The sequence below is a fragment of the Eschrichtius robustus genome, chromosome 5, assembly GCF_028021215.1.
Source record: "Eschrichtius robustus isolate mEscRob2 chromosome 5, mEscRob2.pri, whole genome shotgun sequence".
Classification (NCBI taxonomy): domain Eukaryota; kingdom Metazoa; phylum Chordata; class Mammalia; order Artiodactyla; family Eschrichtiidae; genus Eschrichtius; species Eschrichtius robustus.
The window spans coordinates 66,058,767-66,083,580 of record NC_090828.1 but is presented as its reverse complement, the minus strand read 5'-3'; the positions used below and the strand labels follow the sequence as shown (position 1 = coordinate 66,083,580).

The window sequence follows — 24,814 nt, the reverse complement described above, 5'->3', positions numbered from 1 at the left end:
ATAATATATCCATAGTTTATCAGCAGTAGTAATATGCATTTTGGAGCAAAAATAAAATCTTAAACATGTTGGTCACTCTTACCACACCACACTCAGGAAAGAATGTTATGTAGCAAAAATGAGCCCTCCTATTAAAATCACTTATGATCTTATGTACCTCACACAGATATTGAGCATCTATTAGAAGACAATATGCTCCAAGAAGATAAACTCTGACTGCAAGAAAGCATTTAAAAAAGCTATACCTCTGTTGCTTTATTTCCTTCTTGAAGTTCCGTTAAAGCCTGCTGAAGTTCCGGCTCAATCTTCTTAGCTTTTTCAGCAGCTCTCTGCTTTTCTTCTTCACAGGAGATAGCAAGTATGCCTAAGAACAAACTTGCCATATAAAAGGCAAACCAAAAACTTATCACAACAAAAAATATCATGTAAACCTTCCCAGAAGCATAAAGGATCTAAGGAGAGGTGGAAAACAAGACAGAGAGGAAACATTATTTGTCTTCCTGCAATCTGTTATTTTAAAATGAAAAATGAAATTTTGTTATGAAAATAATTTAGTTATAAGTGGAATGTAATCACAAGACAGTTTAAGTACTGGCTATACCTGGAGAAGTAAATGAAAGCTCTTCAATTTAGACATATATGTAAGGTACAAAATATATGGTACAAAACCAGGGAAGAACTTAGTAATTTAATTAATTCAGGCTGAACACCTGACTTTTATGTCTTCATTAACAGAGTAAACATGTTGAAAGGAAAAAACTGTCATCTTTCAATAAAGAAAGCTGGACAGTCTGAATATGAAAGATTATTTACTTTGCAGTAGAATCTTTAACTATACGAAGTGTAATAAAGTCAAAGAATGACTGTTTGGAGATTACTTTCCTCTGAACTTTACTTTATGGAAACATCGCAACGAGGTACAAAACGAGGTCTATTCAAAGGGGTGAGGAACAGGAATATTTCTATATCTGTCGGAATACCTGCTTTGTTGATGAACCTCTAGACAAATCATAAAGGAAAGTCATATCATTCACTTATATGAAGTCATTTGTGGATAGAAAAATACAAAACTGTAGATTTCCAAACTGCGCATTGACTAGCTTTTATTTCATAATAATTACCTAAGATATATCAGAAAACTTTTACATTTATAAGTAGATATTACAAATCCAAAATATAGTCCACTGATTTATCTTCATTAATTAAAAGTATATGAACAAATTTCAAGAAAACAAATGGGAATAGTTTTAATTTTTAAGTATTCATTTGAATCAATAGACAGGTATTTACAGAAAATACAGTGTTGATATAACAGAGTTAAGAATGTTTACAAATTAATACGAACTTCTAACATTTAGTCAGAAATAATTTCTTATTAATCTATAGTATGTTTTTCTTTAAAGGTATTTTTAATAAACTCGATTATCCCAGTGAGTCAGCTGTTTAGGATGTGGTTAAATATTTTTCCTACTAAATGGCTGTCATTTACAGTATATTCAGAAGTTAGTAATAGATATCATGGAGTACACTGCAGGACATGTACATTAATAAATACTTTATGGTTATTATTTTATTAATTCTGGGCAAAACATTCATGTGGTATTTACCACATAGAAAAGAGATGAAAATTAGATAGACAAAGATCTCACAACTGTGGGGGAATGCCTGAATTCAAAACTTTTGCTCTTTCCCCTATGTGAAGCTGATGGAGAATAAAAGTATACAATCTTATTAGAATGGAAAAGTATATAAATTCTAGTTCTATTATATTTTAGCAGGAAATAGGGGCTAATTATACCCCTTTGTCATAGATTTGTTATGAAAATCAAATGAAACAATGTATGAGAAGATCTTAGCTCATGGGAAGTATGCAGTAAACGTTAACTATTGCTAAACATAACTCCATTCCATGAGGATTGACAATCTGCTTTGTTCATTTCCGTACTGATGCTGTATCAAAGAGTACTTGGGTCAAATAAATATTTGTTGAATGAACGGGGAATGATATTCTCTAAAACATGAGCTGTACTCTTTGGGAATAATTGCCAAATTTCCCTAGCCATAGTCAGTTTAGTTCAGTAGGGCAATGCTCAGAGTAAAAATCCAGTCCAAATCAAAGCAAACCTTATCTACACTAGTCAATAAAAATTTAGAGTACAATAATGATGAAGGTCCTGTAAGACTCCAGCACCAGGGCACTCTCAGACTGATTTCTCATTTCACTGGTTGTATGAGAGGATTTCCTTTAGACCAATGTTACCAAGAAAATTAGCTAACGTACTTTGAAAGCTGCAAAAAAAAGGCAAGACATTCACTATTATATAAAGTAACATAACCCATAAATATTCACTTATATTTTTGTTTATTAAAATTTCATCAAGCATTTCTATGTGTTAGATGCTGATAATACAAAAATTAAAATAAGACAAAATACTTCTTCTTAGGTAGTGTATCTCCTAGTGGGAGGAAATGCTGAACAAGCAATTAAAATAATCACTACCTGAGGCTTTTACAGGGTACCATGGAATTCTGATGTAGAATATGTCCAGCTCTAAAAGAAGAGGTTGGGGAAAAGCTCAAAAAAGAAATATAGCTTGGAGGCATAAATCTGAGGCATGAGACTGAAGATGGAAGAAACTTGAATTTGCACACACTGAAACAAGAAATTATGGGAAAAGGTCATTTAGGAAACAGCAAGTCTTTTTGACTCAAATAAAGCAGAGAGTATATATTGGGATACTGTTGGGAAATGAATCTGGCAACAAATGCAGAGACTAGATTTTAAAGGGCACTATGGACAATGCATATGGACTTTGAACTTCATCCCATAGAAATTTGGAAATCACTGAAGGATTGTTAGAAGGAGAATAACATGATGAGATTATTTTAGAAATAAGAAGTTTATAGTGTTGTGGAGGAGGCATTGATGCTTGTCAAAATTTTGGGAAATAACAATATAACTACTCTTACAAAATTAGAAAAATATAGTTTGCATAAAGAAAAAAATTACTTGTAATATTTTTATGTACTTCTACTAGAAATATAATTATACTACAAGCATGTTTGGTTTACTTGATTTTCATTTAATAATATATTATGAACCTTTGTGCCAAAAATATATTATATTACCCTTATCATTATTAATGGCCTGTAAACACACATACACACACACCATAATTTATTCAATCATAAAAAGTATGGTGTAAAAAAAAAAAAGTATGGTGTGTGTGTGTTTAAAAAGAATGTGCTTCTTTAACTGTAAATACTTCTGGAATTTAAAGTAATTTATTTATTTTATCTAATATCCTTCGATATTAACTATGCTGCTGAAATGACACTGCATATTCCACTGTGCTGGAACTTTTCTTAAAAGAAAAATTGAATCTCTATTTTAATGAGCACATATTATATCCTTCTGAGACACTATGGCACACAAATCATCAGTTATAAAGAAGGACTCTCAGCATTTTGATTTCAAGTCTCATAACAGCAGGCTTTCTGCTATTACAACTGGAGCCTGATTGAATATTAAAGGAGAATGAGAAGAAATAGAGAATTAAAGAGAAAGAGTACATTGTGGGCATTCAACAAATAATTTCTTAATACATGGTAATCTCATAGGTTCAATTTTTTTGTCTAAAGAATTAGTACTTAGAAATGCTCTTTACTTAGTTAATGTTAAATGTCTGAGACCACAGAGCAGTATAGTGATCTCTGGCAGATACACGTGTTTTAACTTTGGAGAGATTACCTAAATGCTCTGATCTTAGGGTCTTCATAAAAAAGCACATATACATATTTATATCCTTGTAGGATTGTTTCAAAGATTAAATAAGATATCAATACCATACATAAGAACACAGACTTGGGCTCAGTTTTAACATACAGTTTGACATTAGGTAATTCTCGTCCTCTTTTCTTCTGTCCTCAAATTCTTCTTCACATAAAAATTTAATACAGTGTATTATATTTGATCATTATTTCAGAAAGGAGGAGCATGGCACCATTTTTCCATGCAGTGCAGATTCTCTGTGTTCTTACCTGGTGATAAAGTGCTTCAGGGTAATCCTGCATCATTAACCGAAATAGGGCTAATAAGGTCCAGCCAAAACTGTCAAAGTTTGTGTAGCCATAATCAGGATTTACACCAGCTTTTACACACACATATCCTTCAGGACACTGACTAATTAAGATACAGAAAAGAAAAACTGCTTACTCTTAGGTGACTTTCAGATTATGGTCAAATCATAAATATAGAACATCTGCCCATGAATAATAAAGGGCTCCCTCTTCCACAGGGAGTAGTCTTCTCCCAAACAATTCCCAGTGGAAAAAGCGGAATATGAGTTAGACTTTAAGTTGATATAAGTGAACAGTGTTAATTAAATGAAAAGACAACAGGGCCTCACAAATGGTTTTTGCCAAGCCTTTTGTTAAAGATTTCTTTACAACCCAGTATCAAAGTGAAAGTATAACTGATGGAAAGTAACACTGATAAAAATAAAACTGTAGTAGTTTAGGGTTTAATTTTTAAATGATCTCACCTCAAACCCTTACATCCCATTATTTAAGAGTGAGAAAAAATTTCTTATCAATAATTTATAAGCAGAACTGGCAGTTTGGTAGAAAGATGATTAAATATTTATTTCATTTCCTTTCATGGAGTCTTCATACTTTTACCTACTGGGGCTTGGGTGTTGTGGTCCATTATGACAGTAGTGGCCCAATAAATCATGCTTCCTCCATCCACACCTTTCTGTAGTTCCTCCTACGTTATTGGAACTTTGGCCATGTGACTTGTTTTGCATACTTGTTAATGGTTAACAATTATGATGCAAACAGAGGTTTAAAAAGTACTTGTATGTTGAGGCTTGTTAAATTGCTGACCTACAGAATCTGAACAAATGAATTTTTGTTCTTGTCTTAAAGCACCAACTTTTGGCATAGTTTACCATGCAGCAAAGTATGATGGTTGCAGGTGAAACGCTGTATGACTTTCTCTTCTGGCCTTGACATACTATATCATTGTGATTCTGTCTATCCATGACCAGATATCTTCAACATGCATTTCAGGTCAAATTTAATTTGGAATGTCCATTGAAAGGGTTAGCTCGAGTGGGATGGGGCAGACACGATGAGATGAAATCACAATCTGGACTTGAAAACAGAAAGGAAGCCCAGCAGTAGGGTGGCAAAAGAGTTGAGTAAGCAACAATATGTCTAAATCACCTTAATACAACTAAACTGCATAACTCATGTTCCCCTCTCCCATGTGCTTTTTTGTCAGTCTGTGCCCAGAGCTTCTAAGAAAGAGCTGAGTTTACACATGGGTGTCAAGTCATCCCGGCTTAGGGAAGTAACATAAGGAACTGAGTCGTAGTACTGCTGAGAAGCACTCTATTTCTACCTTCTTATCTCTTCATCTGAAATTATAGGACAATAAAACTTGAGAGTTTTGTCATCTCACTGAAGAATTATTTATAAGTACTGTTTTTAAGAGCAATCAGCTTGTTATTAATGTAAATTATATTCATTAAAGACATACAAGCCATAAAATAAGTGAAATAACACCATATCTTTAATTTTTTTTTCTTCAAAATCTTCTGGCTGAAGAACAGATTATATTGTCTTTCTTGATAAGTCCTATTAGCTCTGGGGCACACTGAAAACAGAAAATCAGATTCTTATTTAAGTCCCAGATCTTCCATTTACTAACTTCTTGACCCTGAATAAATCATTTAGCTAGTCTATCCATTATACTTTTTACTGTAAAATCAGATTAATAGTATTCCATATTTTACACTTCTCAGCATGGTTTTGATGGTAAAATGAGATTATGTAATCAAATGGGAACCATTAATAAAAGCAATAATCATTAAATAAATACTATTGATCAGGGATACTGAAATGGAGCAGGACGCTATGGTCCTTGCTCTCCCATGTCCTCAGCCTGCCGTTTGTCTGTGGAAAAACTTTAACCAAAGAATAAGTTTAATCAGAGAAGTGAGAAAAAGTAGAAACAGAGGAAAACAGTCAAAGGAGACCAAATAATAATAGTTTAGTCATTAAACATAGTCAAGGACCTTTAGTTCCTTCTCAAGGGCTACAGATAATATTCTGAGCCATATCTTGTGAGCTGTCTATAGATACTGAAATCCCCACCAGGTGGAAGGTTTGTTTTCGATAAAATAAAGTATCTTAGTAAAGCAGGATTAGCAAACTTCTCCCATGGCAAATGCAGATGCCATCGAAATCAACAGCTTTGTGTTTTATAATTTAATTCACCATTATCTAGGTCCAATGACTAAAATGAATAAAACCCTTAACTTTGAGGTTTCTGTATTATTGCTAATTTATTACACCTGGCAATAATTTAGACATAACTTAGTATTTTTAAATTAGTTATTTGTTTGTTTCTCTTTACTACATAAAGAACAGGCCTCCTCTCTTGGCTATTGCTGTTCATACTAATCACCATTATTTATAAGCATAGGTAAAGGCGTAGAGTTAAAAATCAACATGGGTTGCAAATGTTGTTGAAACAAGAAATAGTTTGGAATAGCAGTATTCTATACATTCTTTCATTAACTTTTTTTTTAACATCTTTATTGGAGTAAATTGCTTTACAATGGTGTGTTAGTTTCTGCTTTATAACAAAGTGAATCAGTTATTCATATACATATATACATATGTTCCCATATCTCTTCCCTCTTGTGTCTCCCTCCCTCCCACCCTCCCTATCCCACCCCTCTAGGTGGTCACAAAGCACTGAGCTGATCTCCCTGTGCTATGCGGCTGCTTCCCACTAGCTATCTATTTTACATTTGGTAGTGTATATATGTCCATGCCACTCTCTCACTTTGTCACAGCTTCCCCTTCCCCTTCCCCGTATCCTCAAGTCCATTCTCTAGTAGGTCTGCGTCTTTATTCCCATCTTGCCCCTAGGTTCTTCATGACCTTTTTTTTTTTTTTTAGATTCCATACATATGTGTTAGCATATGGTATCTGTTTTTCTCTTTCTGACTTACTTGACTCCGTATGACAGACTCTAGGTCCATCCACCTCACTACAAATAACTCAATTTCGTTTCTTTTTATGGCTGGGTAATATTCCATTGTATATGAAGACCAGACTGTAGCCATGACATAAGCTGCCATAATTCCGAGAATTGGCCTCAAGGAAATGGGAACAAACCGACCCTGGAACTGAAGATTAACCATACTTAAAACAATCGAGATGATGCTGGTCAGACCACCGATGACCAATATCAAGATGACTGTCAGAGCTGACTGTGCTGTTTCTGCCTGTAGCCCCCTCCCTCTGTCTATAAAAGCTCTTGCCCCCTGATTGTCAGGGCGGTGGGGTCAGAGTCGGCCTTTGGACACAGGCTTCTGCCCTCTCCCCACCCACCTCCCTGCTCCCAGTTGCCGGCACCCAAAATAAAGCAAACTTTCCTTTCCACCAACCTGGCCTCTTTACCGGCTTTTGAGCGTTGAACTGCCAGACCTCACTTTTGGTTACAATAGAAGAAAACATTAATACCACTTACCCAGCATCTGTTCTGTTGCCACAAAGAAGAGCATATCTTTCTCCTTCCAAATAATAAAAGTTTTCTGTTTCTGAAAAATAAGAAAGAAATGATATTCCATATCTAATCTTGAGTGAACAGCATATCTGAAACCCAATTAAATCTGTACAGATGAGCATCCTTCTGTACAGTGAGAAGGAAGGAGCATAGAGCCTGCCTCTCCCCCTTTTTTTTTTAAATCTAGGAGGCTGTCCTAGCATCCAGTGTACAGGCCAAAAGACCTCTGGCAATCCACCTTCGCCAGCCAGGTATGACCAGACCCTGAAAGAAAAATTCCCAAGACTAATCTATTTGAAAATTGAGGATTATTCCTTCCAGGGTTTATTCCTGATGATCTTCCTGAACAGAAGACCAGAGTGTTCTGTCTCTGGGTTTAATTTCCATTCTCTTCCCACTTCGCAGCTTATTTTTCTACAATGAGTGTCCAGTGCCGCCTAATTACTTGTCCTGATATCACCTAGTTTCAATCATAATCTGAGCTAATCTGAGTCATAGCCCATAGAATTCATACAGGTATTTTTATCTGCTATCAATCAAAATGTAAATTGTGTATTTATAGTTATCAGTTACCAGGGTTGGGAACATACATGCTTAGTAGCATTGCTTTTTAGGTTCTGAATTCAAATCACAAAAATCAAACCCATGAGATCAGTCCTGGCGAGTGTGTGTGTGTGTGTGTGTATACAAAATTGAATTACACCAATCTCAGAAAATGTCACTTTAATTTGTCACCTAAAATAATTTTAGAAGAATTAAAAAATCATAGTTAGGAACCATTAATCAAAACTTTTGAGTGACAGTCAAAAACCAAATGAAATTTGACATTAGAACTGGGCAGTCCCAAGTGCTCTTCTAAATACAAGGACTATGACATGGAAATTAGGTTAAATAATATTTTGCAAATATATTTCCAGCAATTCCTAACATGTTATTTGAGAAAATGGAATGACTAGAATTGGACAAATATTAAAGTGATAATCTTTAAAATGATTTCATTATAATATACATACTTTAACAAAGAAAAGAACTTGGACTCTGTTTTCTTAGCAATAACCAGTGAAGTAGCAAAATTTGTTTATTTTTTAGTAATTAGCATATTTTTATTACAACACCAAAGAAACTAAAGGGGATTTCAATTGGAATCTAAGATTTAACATCCATCTCCTATTGCTCTTGTCACTAGAATTAAGACCATGAAATAGACCTACATAATAAGGAAACATTTCACATATATACTAATAATTTTGCATTACTTGCATAATCATATTATGGGGTAAACCAAAGAGTAAAATTTATTAAGATTTGTTTTAGAACTTATTAAATCCAAAATATAAATAAAATTAAGGTAGAAGGACTACTTAAGGTTTATCAATATTTTATTTTTATTAGTTGAACAATATGCTTTTGGTTTTTTCTAAATACTGTCAGAAAGGAGCTGATGATTTTAATATGAGGGAAAAATCTAATAAGAGAGTATGGCCTGGTGAAAAGGGAATGGGTTTTAAAGCCAGATGGAGCTTGGCTAGAATCCTAGTTTTGCCACCGAGTGGTTATAGCATGCTAGAACATTCACAGAATTTCTCTTTACTTCTGTTTCCCTGTTGGTAACAGGGGTTATTCATGTCTTCTCTGCAGGATTATGGTGAAGATATGTGATCAGGCATGTGAATTACTTATGTATAAGGGCTAAGCAATACTTGTTTGACATTATTTCTGTTAGCCTAAAATATTTTCATTATTCATCAAAGTATAACTCAAATCATTTAAAATGAGCAGCAGCAATTGAAATATAACAATAGTAAGAATTTCTATATTGTAGGTCATTTTTTGATTTATATGATCATCCCAGTTTCTAATGTGTACACTTATATTTAAATTTTAAACAACTTTATCGAAGAAAGGTAGTATCATGAGGATTGTACTCTGATAAAATTGCAATTAAGACTTTGGTCATATTAATTTATTTTTGAAAAGATAAAATTTGCAACTTTTAGCAATTCCAAACTTAGGTTTCCCTGATTAAACTGTCTGAAGACTTGGAACTTTATTATCCTGATAAAGGAAACTGATCCAAATTAGTACTTGAACATAGTTATGGCATTTACATGAAGGTTGTTCTGAAGTCGAATTTGTTCTGAATTTGAATGTTCAACATTTCTGTGAAGAATGTTTTGCCAGTAAGAAAAGTTTTAATTTTTTTGATATAGATGCAAGGGATTCTTACCTCGAATATAATATGGGTTTCCAGTTCTGTTGTGCAGCGTTTCAGTTTCATTTTCTTGGGGCCATCGCAAACATTTATGCTTCAGGTTGCCCATGAAGAGCCCCATCCCAATTAGAGAAAATATGCTCAGGAAGAAGAGAGTTAGGATAATGACCCCAGTGAGTTTCTTCAAACAATGGATCAGGATCCCTACAAAAGACTTCAGACCTGAAAAGAGAAAGGTTTATTTTTGATAAAATAAAATATCTTAGTAAAGCAGGATTAGCAAACTTCTCCCATGGCAAATGCAGATGCCATCGAAATCAATAGCTTTGTGTTTTATGATTTAATTCACCATTATCTAGGTCCAATGACTAAAATGAATAAAACCCTTAACTTTGAGGTCTCTGTATTATTGCTAATTTATTACACCTGGCAATAATTTAGACATAACAGTATTTTTAAATTAGTTGTTTGTTTCTCTTTACTACATAAAGAACAGGCCTTCTCTCTTGGCTATTGCTTTTCATACTAATCACCATTATTTATAAGCATAGGTAAAGGCGTAGAGTTAAAAATCAACATGGGTTGCAAATGTTGTTGAAACAACAAATAGTTTGAAATAGCAGTATTCTATACATTCTTTCATTAACTTTTTAAGAACTCAATATTTGGAGCTGACTAAGTAAAACACAAAAAACTTTTATTGATTAGAAATGAGAATAACACATAACTGTGATTATATGTGGCTGTATTTATATCAGAATACTTACTAATCGAGAATTCAACTTTAAAGCTAGATTTATTTAAGGGCATTCATTTTTCTAATTATTAAATAATACATGTTCAATTTTGAAAACATAGAAAACAAGAAGATACAACAACAAAAACCCCATAATTAAATTTCATAGATGAAACTACTATAAGCCTTCCTTCCTCCCTTGCTTCCTTCCTTCTTTCCATCCTTCCTTCGTTAGTTCCCTCCTTTCTTCCTTCTTCTCTTTTTCCCTTGCTCCTTTTTAATTTGTTGGTCTGTTTAAATTTATGGTCCTAATAACTGATCAGCTCAACAATGGATGAGAATATACTAGCTCTGTGACGTTGAGCAAGTTACCAACATTTCTATGCTTGTTTTATTATTTTTTAAATGGGTATAATGATACCTATTTCATATATCATTGTGAGAATTGAAAATCTATTTTTTAAATGATCTCCTCAGATGATTAGATTTCTTGAGTGTAATAGAATAGGGTTGAAATAAAGTTATTCCTGTGGTTAAAGAAATGTGATATCCAGAGTAAATATACAATTTTAATTGCTATCATACCAAAATACATATTTATAGCTACTTTTGCCACCTGGAATAATACTATTAATTTTTTTTTGCTATATGCAGGTCTTTTTAAAGTATTACATTAGAAATGGAATTTCTGTGTCAAAATATATGACCATATTTAAGTATCGATTCATACGTTCAAATTGTTGAGATGTTGAACCAATGCATAAACCAAAGACTATAAATATATAGTCAGGCCTTCACTAAAGCTAGGACATTTTAAAAAATATCATTGTCAATGTATTAGAAGAAAAATAGGATCATTTTACTTTGATGTAATTTCCATGATCACCATAAAAAACTTTTAAAATACCTATAGTTGCACTATGCATTTTTGTTTGATAACTGTCATGAGTCCTCTGTATATGTTTTACTGAAAAAATTTTTTCATATTGTTTTGTTGAAATTATCTTTAAGAATAGAAATTCTTAAATAAGAATATATATGTGTATAAATTCATGCAAATATGTTTTATTAATGATAGTAATATTATATAAAATATTTTTACAAATATATAAATTAAAATATATTTACAAATATATGAATATAAAATATTAATACTAACATAATTTATAAATATATTATATATAAAGCCAAGTCTCTTGTGGAGCTTTAATTTTAGTGGTGACATTTTGATTAAAGGTAAAAAAAGTCAGCATCAAATTTTACAGGATCAAATTTATTAGTAATTTTCATTGTTATCTGCAATTCATTGTTATCTACCATTCAAAGTTCTGAGCCATATGCCAATTTTGATTTTGATTTCCTGGTATAACTTTTTCCTTTTTTTTACTTTCAAACTTTCATTTTGTTTTAGTTTAGGTATATCTCTTGTGGAGTTTAACTTATTTTTAATTTAATTTTAAAGTCTCTACATCTTGACAGACAATTTTTACCCAATTAAATTCATTTTTATAAATTGGCTTTATTGTTGGATTGGCCTTTATCATTACTTTTTTTGATTTTTATATTCCCCTTATGATTTACTATGTGTCCCATCCTTTCTGAATAAACTTTAATTTCTTTTTTCCCTCTAGTATTTTAGATAAAGTATATCTATTTTGAGAACCTGATCAAACTTCAGTTCTTATTTTGAAGAAGCATGTACTCTCTACATCAAAAATAAAACTGTATCTACTATAGTCTCACTGTATAAGATAAGGAAATAACCATATTTACTTTCTCACATTTCTCTATTCTTACTTCTCAGTTTTTGTTTATTTATATAATTTAGGACTTTTAACCTAGTTATAATTGTTGAATTTTATGTATTTTGCATTATATCTTATCCTTCATGATTTATAGGAAAGGTAACATTCAAATCATTATAAAGACTTGTCAGGAAACATAAATTCATGCAAATAGGGAGTGGAGGATACTTGAATGAATATGCCTGACTTAAAGAGGCAGCTGCTCCTCAACTACAGCTGGTAGTTGCCACGCAAGAATGCTGATAATTCATCCAAGTTAATTTAGAATTTAATGTTAAAATCATCAGATTTTTATAATCTATTTCAAATTTTTCTTATAAAAGCAAAATACGTCTCTAGTTGAAGAATAAACCACAGACGTCCATGTTATAACTTCTGATTTATAATATTTGCGTTCTGTTTTGCAACCCACTAACAACAGTAATTTGGAATTCATTCTCTGTTGAAACGATTTCAGAGTTCATTCCATTCCTTTGGTACTAAATCTTCCCATTGTTGAATATTTTATTTTCATAGTTTCGATTTTCAGCAGATACTCAGGAACGATCTGTGTAAAATTTCAGAATTCTTGGATGGCTGAGGATATTATTGTGTAGATTTCCCATATGAATGGCAGACAGGTATAGAATTCTGGTGTCACAACCTCCCCATCTATACATCCCCTAAGCTCTGAAACTCCACTGCCTACTCATGTTTAATATTATCAAGAGGTGTGCATAACCTTTCCACAGGCTCTTTTTCTTCGCCCTTTTGCTTGTAGGTTTTATAATGCTTTTTCTCTTTAATACTTTAAATTTACAAAATTTTATAATATGTCTAAGTGTATCTGTTACTTTTTTTTAATCTAGTATAAGATGAGCCTTTTCCATTTGTGACTAAGGTCTTTCTCAGGTTAAGCGACTTGAAAATTTCTAATGTATTTTTGAATAATTTGTCTTTTATATTTAATCTGGTCTCTTTTTTTAGGATCACCAATTATCCATATAATGGAACTTGGTTTTGTCTTCCTTCATTAACCCGTCCCATTTTTGATTCTACTGGGTCTCTAGTTTTTCTTCACACAAGTGGTTTATTTACTACACCATAATATCATACAGATAATGCTATATATTTTACTACTTCTATTACCATCAGAAGGTCGCCAAGGATATTATAATTTTTACTATTTTTTTGTCTTAAAGTTATTTTTATTTGTCTATTTTATGATCTCATTTTCATCTTCTACTTGAGAGTCTAGGTTTTTTTCTATTGGGACTACAAAACTACAAAACAGATGATTTCTTATGCTTGCTTCTATTCCTTAGAGCATATTTTTAAAAGAAAAAAAAGGATTATTTTCATTCTGTTGAATAGTATGTTTTTCCTTCTGTATTGCAAAATATTTTCATACACTCTATATTGCTGGTATGTGCCTTGATTATTTTCTCCTTTGAAACAAACAGCAGTTCCTATCAGCCTGTGTGCTCCCAATTCTAGTTAGTGTATTCTTCTTGTATTAACTTGGATTTACCTGAATTCTTCTACAATCTTTACCTCTGATTCTAAGATGAAGATGAAGGTGATACAATTTTATGTTCTAGTAACTTACGGAGAGTAGTAAAAGAGCTAGGACTGTGAAAATTCCTTTCAGGGCAGTTCTCACTGATGTTTTCTTCACTGTGTTTGGTGAAGCTGCCATGCCACAGACCATTTTTATCAAACAGCTTTATTGAGATATAATTTATAAACCATACAATTCACCTGTTTAATGTGTACTATTTAATGTTTCAGTATATCCACAAGGTTAGGCATCCATTACCATATTTCTCCAATCTTTTTTTGCTATTTTGCCCAGCCTGTTCTCCAAGTACAGAGTATGCAATATATCTGGCCTTTTTCATGATGTTCCAGTGGATGAAAGTTGCCTGTAGATCTTATTTTTGGTATTATCACACTTGCCCGTGGGTTTATTCATTCAAATATTTCATAATACTTCTGACTCATAGCAGCCAAAAAAAACTCTGGGTCAAGTTTTCCTAGCTGATTGTTTTTATTCATTCAGAACAACAAATCAGAAGGTATTGGTAGGCTTCTCTAAGACACTTTCAGGAATGGGAGGTGTAAATTAGTTGTCACCTTCTTCCATCAGTGTGGTCACAGCTCTACCCTATTTAGCAGAACCTTCTTAAACTTTGTGGCATGTGGAATGCATCCTATCCAAGCACGACAGCAAAAGGGAATTTATCTTATTTTATATTGCTTTGTTCATTTCAACTGGTTTTTAGACACAGTGAGGAAAAGAAGAGGACAGATTAGATATCTGTCTAAACTGCTATGTCTCTCAGAAGTCTAAGGACAATTTTATAAGTTCATATTCAAGACATAAGAATAAGTAAAAAAGAAAAAAATAGAAAAATACTATATTTTGATTGAGCTCTATATTTTATTATCAAAAGCATTGAACCCACTTCAAATAAGTAAAAAATGTGATATTTCTTTCTTGCTGTTCCAGGAGTGACTGAAATAAATTTGAAAATCAGAAAATTCATTTACTCCAAAGCTGAAACACTGTTCAATTTAACATTTCTTCAAGCAATAATAGGGGTGTTCAGATGAATACACGGAAGTACAGAAAACAAAATGAAGAACTCAATGCCTTTTCTTACCTTGGTTTAAAGGAATAATTTTCAAAATTCTCAAATTTCTTGTAATTTGAAATATTGAAATGAAGTTTGGAGGTGAATATCTTGATATATGCCTGTGGGATTAAATTGGAGTCATTTAGAAGTCATATTGAGTTTATGTTACTTATCTTTGGCTCTTTATACTATTTGAAACTTATTTTTAAAACCATATATCCAAATGTTTCACTTGCTTTCATTATTGCATTTTGCAAATAGTTTTATTATTGATTGGAAGGGAAAGACTGCTATAGTGCAAGGTATCCAAGTAAATATTAATCTACAAACAAATTATGAGAGTTTATAAAAGCTTGACACTCTGAGTAGTCATAATTCCATATCAAATACTCTATATTATGTTCATAAATATTTTGAATCTAATTGGTGAAGAGATAGTTAAAAATATGGAAATCCATAGTTTTTTAAAGGAATAAAATTTAAGTATTTAAACTTCTGGTGATGATAGTGATGGTGATGAGGTGGTGATGATGATGACAATGGTGATGGTGATGACAGCAGAAGTAAAGGTGTATAGTGGTTAAGGACATAGACTCTGTAGCCAGACTGACCATGTAGAAATACAGGCTCCACTATTTAAATTACTTAATCTTTCTTGCCTTAGTTTCCTCAAATGTAAAGTAAGGATAATAATACTTCCTAATTCTGAGGATTTGGGGGGGATTAAATAAGTTAATATATGTAAAGTTCATAGCAAAGCACCTGACACATACTAAGGGCTAAATGTTAGCTGTGTTACCTAAGTGTTAGCTAATAGCAATGGCAAGAGCAGAAATAATAATAGTAATAGTAGAAGTAGTAGTGATAATAATTTCAGTGATATTAGCTACTATTTTTTGACTGCTTACAACATGGCAGAAACTAATTATGTTCTTTATAAAGGTTATTGCTTTTTTTAAAAAATTGACCCCAAGTCCACAAATAGAGTATTATTTTAAATTATTTTTAACAGAAGTTTGATGCCAGTGACAATTTCTTTAGCCATAAAATAGAGTACACTAAGTAGAAGGATTAAAAAAATCAATACACATGTAAATTATTAGAATTTAATGTACCATTCTAGAAAAATGTGTGTGTATAAAATATCTTATTCTGATAACTAGAATATTTACTGGTTTTAAGCAATGTAGATTAGAGAAGAATCAAATACGCCAGGATCCTCTCTTAAGCTCTCAGGAAATTTTCTGTTCACTGAAAATAATCACTTCAAATGCAAAGATTCAATCTCTATTGTTTTTGCTTCAGGTAGATTACAGAGATAATATCCCATTCCTTTCATTCTGAATGCATATTCTGAGGACTAGTTCACTTGGAGCTGCCTGAGAGAACTCATTATGGCTATGATTTATGAATTATCCTTTACTCACAGAATTTTTGCAGGCAGAAAACTTTATCATCCTCAAATGTTTCTTTATGAAAAGCATTTTCTTAGCAAGGTATTAAGATGTTTGCAACTTAAATACTCACTCAAACAAAGTTACACTGAAATCGAGCCAGTTCCATGGATCACCAAAGAAATAAAAAGATCCTGCCCAGATGCCTCTTGCAATGAGTTTTACAAGTATTTCAAATGTATAAATTCCAAGCAAAGTATTCCTGCAGAAAAGTTTTCATATAATAACTTTTCATATTAAAAGTGAGACTAATACATCATCATCTCTGAAGTACTATGTTGAGGATAATTATCTGGCAACCAAGCAACCAACCAACCAATCAACCAGACAACCATAGGATAGGGCTTTAGTTAGGGCTTCTAAAGTGGGCTATGTCTTACAGCATTAACCATGAAATTTGACTATCAATTAATTGTGGAATGTGTATAAATATTATATTACATACAATGTATATTATACATTAAAAATATTAATTTGTTATAATATGTAATATATAATGTACTGTAACACAATGTATTAAATATAAAATATAATCATATATGCAATTATACATAATAAGATTATATAACTTACTGTAATGCTGGCCCCCATTTTGGCAAATCAGTCATGGACATAAATATGCAGTCAATCAGGATGCTAATTAAAATTAACAGTCGGAAAAAGGTAAGTTATCGTCAAGGAATAATGGTAATAAAAATAATATTGGAAATACATGTTTCTATAATATGTTTATATGTATTTACACATATGAGATCACATAGTTTCTTAAATGTCAAAAAAATATACTGCTCATATTGAAAACAATGAGGATTACTAAGATTTGTTAACATTTACTACTGTTGTGTGTACTAGAAAAGAAAAAAATATATATATATATTTTTGGTCACGAGGCATGTGGGATCTTAGTTCCCCGAGCAGGGATCGAACCTGAGCCCCCTGCAGTGGAAGTGTGGAGTCTTAACTGCTGGACCACCAGGAAGTCCCTAGAAAATATATTTTAAATGTACTTTCAAATATGGAACACAGTGCAGTTATAATCAAGATTTCAGTATGACCTAAAATGAATATTAATTAAAAAGAGAAAAAGACTGCAGCAACATCTGAATAGAATAGTTGCATTTGATATTAGTACAGTCTAAAACCAACAGAAAAGGATATGGATGTACCAAAATCTTAATGGTTGTCCTTCTAACTGAATTGAAAGGAGACAATGTACACCAGGTGGCATTGAATCTGAATATTGTTCTCTTTTTATTTAATACTATGAAAGTCTGTAAGAGGAAAAAAAGAACATCAAGTGAAATGAAAAAAAAGAACATCAAGTGAAATTAGAACTGATAATTATGATCTCATCAATTATGAAGCATATTGCCAATGATCATTTCAGTCATGAAGTCTAACAGTTATACTTCTTACATTTTGATATCATTTTACAGACTAAATCAAATGGAAAGGTTTTTTAAAACTATTTTTACTTATATTTAGCCTTATCTACCAGTTTTTCTTTTACCAGTGTTCTACCTAAGAAAACCGTGTGCCACACACCAATCCTCAAGTCTTCCTGCAGAACTAATGTGATAGAAAGAAATCTATATCCAGATGGCTCATGGGTATGCATTTAAGCATACTAAAATTCAATGAATGTAAAATAAGTTAATTTTATTTTGAAGCAAATAAGGTATGGGATTATAGTAGTAAAAGTGACCGAATGCACTCAAACATTACATTAATCATTAGTAATTACCTACGGTATAAAACCCCACTTGTATGTTATCAATGACATAAACATATTTAAAACAGAAGTTTATATCATGTAAAACTAATATGTTGGCATATAGAAGCATTAAACCAAAAAAGGGAAAAATCAGAAACATTTTAAAAAGGACTTATGTATATGTGTGTATATGTATACGTGTGTAAAATATGGATACACAGTAAAAGTGTATATGTATGTGTGTATGTCTGTATATATATATATACACACACACATAAGTATATACACACATACATATGTGCACTTTTATTATATATACATACCCATTTGGAAAATTCATTTGTTGTGGTGTGTGCATAACTATATTACACATAGTAAACATTATATAGAGTATAATGTAACAGTATATAATGTATAGTGTATAATGCAATGTGATAAAATATATTATAATATACTAAAATATATATTATATTTAATATATAATTATACAGAGGTGTATATGTGACTATACATTGGTATTTATATTTGTCTATATATACAAATATATATTCATTGATATTTTATGAATACCTATTCTAAATGGAAAACAAACCATGCTCTGATTCTCCTCAATGGAACACTTTTCCAACATACAATTTGTGTGTATTTTGGCCTGATTGTAGTTATTGTCCCTCTTTCCATTTTAAAAGCAAAAAGAAAATAAAAAGGGCCAAATAAAATAAATCTGATTGTTTAAAATGTGCTTTCCATGTATTTTCCAAAACAATTTCAAACTTCACACAGGATTAGCCAACCAGCTTATGTCTTTGTGAAGGAATGAGTAGTTCCAGATAGAATAATTTTCTAGTTAATGTTTAAGTGCTGAAATTGTTCATTTAATTTTAGAATTATTTATTTGTATGCCATCTTTAACAGAGTAAACTAAATATAATTCAAATTTTTAATATCTTTGTGTTATCACTAATAACAATACTTTTTATACTAAGGTATCCTTACCGTTTTTGGGTTTTTTTCAAAATCTTTGATTTTGTCTTCAGTAACACACCTAGATTTGTCTGCCATGTCTGTAAATACTACAAAGAACCCAGAACTCTGCTATAATAGAGTTACCTCTAAGGTTACTGTGTTATACCAACTGTTAATGACTTAAGCATAGCAAAAGTGAAAGCGGAGATAATTGAGATGAGGACTTACATTTTCACTAAAATGTTCTTAAGGTTTTATAGGTGTTTTATAGCGAATGATGCATAATGCCCATGGAGGCTACCAGAGATACTGGAGTCTTTTGTTAATATATACATTTATACTGTAAATTGTCAATACGCTGCCACCATGCAAAGTATTCAAAAGAGTTGTAATTATACATAATGCTCACTTTGCCTTCTGTCCAGAAAGTGATTCATTTCCATTTCACCCATTTGGTAAAATCACTGAACACTCTACAAGAATATCAAATTACATTTGTCTACAACGGGACCAATCCTCATATCTCCCAAATTTGATCTTTCTTTATAGTTACTTCATTTTTGTCAGAAGCACTTCTATTCTTTCAAGCTGGAAACCTTGGCATTATTAATCAGTCTTCAAATCCTGCTATTTCATCTCGGGTGTGTTACCTCTCTCTCCAAGACACTCCTATAATCCAGACCTCTTGACTTCAGGCCTCAATTGTTTTCTCTCTAATTTCATCTTTCTGACCCTATCTCTTCCATGCAATAGTAATTTAGAAATCTCTAGATTAATCTTACTTAAACACTGCATTCATTACACCAGTACTTTGGCCACCACATTAAAGCCATGTTGTCATCTCTGTTATCTCATCTTATTTCCCACAATTTGCAACACATCTACAGGGTTCTAGTTCTATCATCAGCCTGTCTCTTCCCTATTCCAGAATTAATATCTGCTATTGACTGACTGTTCATTGAAGATCTTCCCTTTGCCTTGTAAAAATTTGAAGTGTTCTCCAAGCTATAACTCAAATTCTATTTCCTTAGTAGAGACTCTTCCAGCTTTGTCAGTCTACACAGATCTCTGGTCTTTTCTAAGCATAATTATTTTTATTTTTATCATTTTGTGCTTATTTTTTGGATTGTTCAAATATTTAGTAAGTTCCTCAAATCATTCTCTGGATCGATAGGCTGTGACTGTATGAATGAATAAAATTTATTAATGAAATATAGATTGGCTTTATTTTCCTAACTACTGAGTAAAATCATCAAATTGAACAGTTGAAATTGCTGTACATAGCACGGAAATTTTATATGATAGTTATTTTAAAATCAATAATCTTAAGTAGCCAATCATTATGCTCACATAAAAGAAATCATTTACATTAAGGCATTACAGTATAGCCTGTTACATACAAAGTAAAGTAACCCTAAACAAACTAACCTACCAGGCAAATATTCAGTTTTGATAAAAATCTCAAATATGTGTGAAATTTCTTACCCAGTTTTCTATAACTTAAAATTACCTCTTCACTTATTCTTCTATCTTCTTTCATCCTATCTCAATTACATTTTTCACATGTCTGGAAAATGAATAAAAATATAGTCATAATAAGTTTAATTAATCCTTACCATTTTATTCTTGTAGTATGGGTCCACATCTTCCAATGGCTCAGACACCATTGCTCTAGGAAGATTTCCATAAACAAATGGCAGCTCTTTTCCAACTTCCAAGTCAGTGTTCGGCTTTAAATCTTCTTTGTGTTCCTCACTGTGTTTTTTAGCATTATGCTGTTCCATAACTTCAAGAGACTCTCTGGTGAAGGGGACAAGGCCCTTAGGTTCTGGGGAAGCCATTTCCAATTTTGCACCTGAAAAGTATTTTCTTCAGTTCTAGATAAGATTTGTGTATATAAAGAAAAATTTTAAATTATAGAAGTCTAGGATATGAATAAAAGAGAATAGCAAACTGAATAAAAGCATTCAAAGAAAATTCCTGAGTTTTAGAGAAATCTGAGTCATTAAACTTGGTTTTGTTTCACTTAATATTAGACTTAATTTATAATTTCATGAATAACTCATTCTATTTCATTTATTCATCCATTGAATCCTCTTTCTTTTACTGAAATCTGCCTTTCAGTTTCTCCCTTGTAATGAAAGAGTTCTAAAGTGGCTAGAGATTGTTGGAAGGCCAAATCTAATTATTTCACTCTCAGCTGTATTTAACCACTGACTAGACTTTCCTTCTCTAAACTCAGTTTTCATTGGCTCTGGGACCCCCCTCTTCTTTTTTTTTTTGTTTTGTTTTGTTTGTTTTTTTATACTGCAGGTTCTTATTAGGCATCAATTTTATACACATCAGTGTATACATGTCAATCTCAATCGCCCAATTCAGCACACCACCATCCCCACCCCACCGCAGTTTTCCCCCCTTGGTGTCCATATGTCCATTCTCTACATCTGTGTCTCAACTTCTGCCCTGCAAACTGGCTCATCTGCACCATTTTTCTAGGTTCCACATACATGCATTAATATACGATATTTGTTTTTCTCTTTCTGACTTACTTCACTCTGTATGACAGTCTCTAGATCCATCCACGTCTCAACAAATGACTCAATTTCGTTCCTTTTTATGGCTGAGTAATATTCCATTGTATATATGTACCACCTCTTCTTTATCCATTTGTCTGTTGATGGGCATTTAGGTTGCTTCCATGACCTGGCTATTGTAAATAGTGCCGCAATGAACATTCGGGTGCATGTGTCTTTTTGAATTACGGTTTTCTCTGGGTATATGCCCAGTAGTGGGATTGCTGGGTCATATGGTAATTCTATTTTTAGTTTTTTAAGGAACCTCCATATTGTTCTCCATAGTGGCTGTATCAATTTACATTCCCACCAACAGTGCAAGAGGGTTCCCTTTTCTCCACACCCTCTCCAGCATTTGTTGTTTGTAGATTTTCTGATGATGCCCATTCTAACAGGAGTGAGGTGATACCTCATTGTAGTTTTGATTTGCATTTCTCTAATAATTAGTGATGTTGAGCATCTTTTCATGTGCTTCGTGGCCGTCTGTATGTCTTCTTTGGAGAAATGTCTATTTAGGTCTTCTGCCCATTTTTGGATTGGGGTGTTTGTTTCTTTAATATTGAGCTGAATGAGCTGTTTATATATTTTGGAGATTAATCCTTTGTCCGTTGATTCATTTGCAAATATTTTCTCCCATTCTGAGGGTTGCCTTTTCGTCTTGTTTATGGTTTCCTTTGCTGTGCAAAAGCTTTGAAGTTTCATTAGGTCCCACTTGTTTATTTTTGTTTTTATTTCCATTACTCTAGGAGGTGGATCAAAAAAGATCTTGCTGTGATTTATGTCAAAGAGTGTTCTTCCTATGTTTTCCTCTCAGAGTTTTATAGTGTCCAGTCTTATATTTAGGTCTCTAATCCATTTTGAGTTTATTTTTGTGTATGGTGTTAGGGAGTATTCTAATTTCATTCTTTTACATGTAGCTGTCCAGTTTTCCCAGCACCACTTACTGAAGAGACTGTCTTTTCTCCATTGTATATCTTTGCCTCCTTTGTCATAGATTAGTTGACCATAGGTGCGTGGGTTAATCTCTGGGCTTTCTATCTTGTTCCATTGATCTATGTTTCTGTTTTTGTGCCAGTACCATATTGTCTTGATTACTGTAGCTTTGTAGTAGAGTCTGAAGTCAGGGAGTCTGATTCCTCCAGCTCCACTTTTTGCCTCAAGACTGCTTTGGCTATTCGGGTTCTTTTGTGTCTCCATACAAATTTTAAGATGATTTGTTCTAGCTCCGTAAAAAATGCCATTGGTAATTTGATAGGGATTGCATTGAATCTGTAGATTGCTTTGGGTAGTATACTCATTTTCACAATGTTGATTCTTCCAATCCAAGAACATGGTATATCTCTCCATCTGTTGGTATCATCTTTAATTTCTTTCATCAGTGTCTTATAGTTTTCTGCATACAGGTCTTTTGTCTCCCTAGGTAGGTTTATTCCTAGGTATTTTATTCTTTTTGTTGCAATGGTAAATGGGAGTGTTTCCATAATTTCTCTTTCAGATTTTTCATCATTAGTGTATAGGAATGCAAGAGATTTCTGTGCATTCATTTTGTATCCTGCAACTTTACCATATTCATTAATTAGCTCTAGCAGTTTTCTGGTGGCAGTTTTAGGATTCTCTATGTATAGTATCATGTCATCCGCAAACAGTGACAGTTTTACTTCTTCTTTTCCAATTTGTATTCCTTTTATTTCTTTTTCTTCTCTGATTGCCGTGGCTAGGACTTCCAGAACTATGTTGAATAATAGTGGTGAGAGTGGACATCCTTGTCTCGTTCCTGATCTTAGAGGAAATGCTTTCAGTTTTTCACCATTGAGAATGATGTTTGCTGTGGGTTTGTCATATATGGCCTTTATTATGTTGAGGTAGGTTCCCTCTATGCCCACTTTCTGGAGAGTTTTTATCAGAAATGGGTGTTGAATTTTGTCAAAAGCTTTTTCTGCATCTATTGAGATGATCATATGGTTTTTATTCTTCAATTTGTTAATATGGTGTATCACATTGATTGATTTGCGTATATTGAAGAATCCTTGCATCCCTGGGATAAATCCCACTTGATCGTGGTGTATGATCCTTTTAATGTGTTGTTGGATTCTGTTTGCTAGTATTTTGTTGAGGATTTTTGCATCTATATTCATCAGTGATATTGGTCTGTAATTTTCTTTTTTTGTAGTGTCTTTGTCTGGTTTTGGTATCAGGGTGATGGTGGCCTCATAGAATGAGTTTGGGAGTGTTCCTTCCTCTGCAATCTTTTGGAAGAGTTTGAGAAGGATGGGTGTTAGCTCTTCTCTAAATGTTTGATAGAATTCACCTGTGAAGCCATCTGGTCCTGGACTTTTGTTTGTTGGAAGATTTTTAATCACAGTTTCAATTTCATTACTTCCGATCGGTCTGTTCATATTTTCTGTTTCTTCCTGGTTCAGTCTTGGAAGGTTATACCTTTCTAAGAATTTGTCCATTTCTTCCAGGTTGTCCATTTTATTGGCATAAAGTTGCTTGTAGTAGTCTCTTAGGATGCTTTGTATTTCTGCAGTGTCTGTTGTAACTTCTCCTTTTTCATTTCTGATTTTATTGATTTGAGTCCTCTCCCTCTTTTTCTTGATGAGTCTGGCTAATGGCTTATCAATTTTGTTTATCTTCTCAAAGAACCAACTTTTAGTTTTATTGATCTTTGCTATTGTTTTCTTTGTTTCTATTTCATTTATTTCTGCTCTGATCTTTATGATTTCTTTCCTTCTGCTAACTTTGGGTTTTGTTTGTTCTTCTTTCTCTAGTTTCTTTAGGTGTAAGGTTAGATTGTTTACTTGAGATTTTTCTTGTTTCTTGAGATAGGCTTGTATAGCTATAAACTTCCCTCTTAGAACTGCTTTTGCTGCATCCCATAGGTTTTGGGTCGTCGTGTTTTCATTGTCATTTGTCTCTAGGTATTTTTTGATTTCCTCTTTGATTTCTTCAGTGATCTCTTGGTTATTTAGTAACGTATTGTTTAGCCTCCATGTGTTTGTCTTTTTTACGTTTTTTTCCCTGTAATTCATTTCTAATCTCATCGCGTTGTGGTCAGAAAAGATGCTTGATATGATTTCAATTTTCTTAAATTTACTGAGGCTTGATTTGTGACCCAAGATGTGATCTATCCTGGAGAATGTTCCGTGCG

The 24,814-nt window shown here is 32.6% G+C and overlaps 1 protein-coding gene across 1 annotated transcript in view; it reads right to left on the bottom strand.

Moving 5' to 3' along the window:
- Positions 1–20,931, bottom strand: part of SCN7A (sodium voltage-gated channel alpha subunit 7) — a 63,057-nt gene extending 42,126 nt beyond the window's left edge. The window contains exons 1-9 of the mRNA XM_068543951.1: positions 20,707–20,931; positions 17,569–17,681; positions 16,984–17,073; positions 16,484–16,612; positions 14,984–15,075; positions 9,813–10,019; positions 7,550–7,619; positions 4,042–4,183; positions 246–452 (exon numbers count right to left, since the gene is read on the bottom strand). Of these exons, the coding sequence (XP_068400052.1) occupies positions 246–452; positions 4,042–4,183; positions 7,550–7,619; positions 9,813–10,019; positions 14,984–15,075; positions 16,484–16,612; positions 16,984–17,073; positions 17,569–17,681; positions 20,707–20,931 (1,275 nt within the window). The remainder of the gene's footprint in view (positions 1–245; positions 453–4,041; positions 4,184–7,549; positions 7,620–9,812; positions 10,020–14,983; positions 15,076–16,483; positions 16,613–16,983; positions 17,074–17,568; positions 17,682–20,706) is intronic.
- Positions 20,932–24,814: the final 3,883 nt, after the last annotated feature.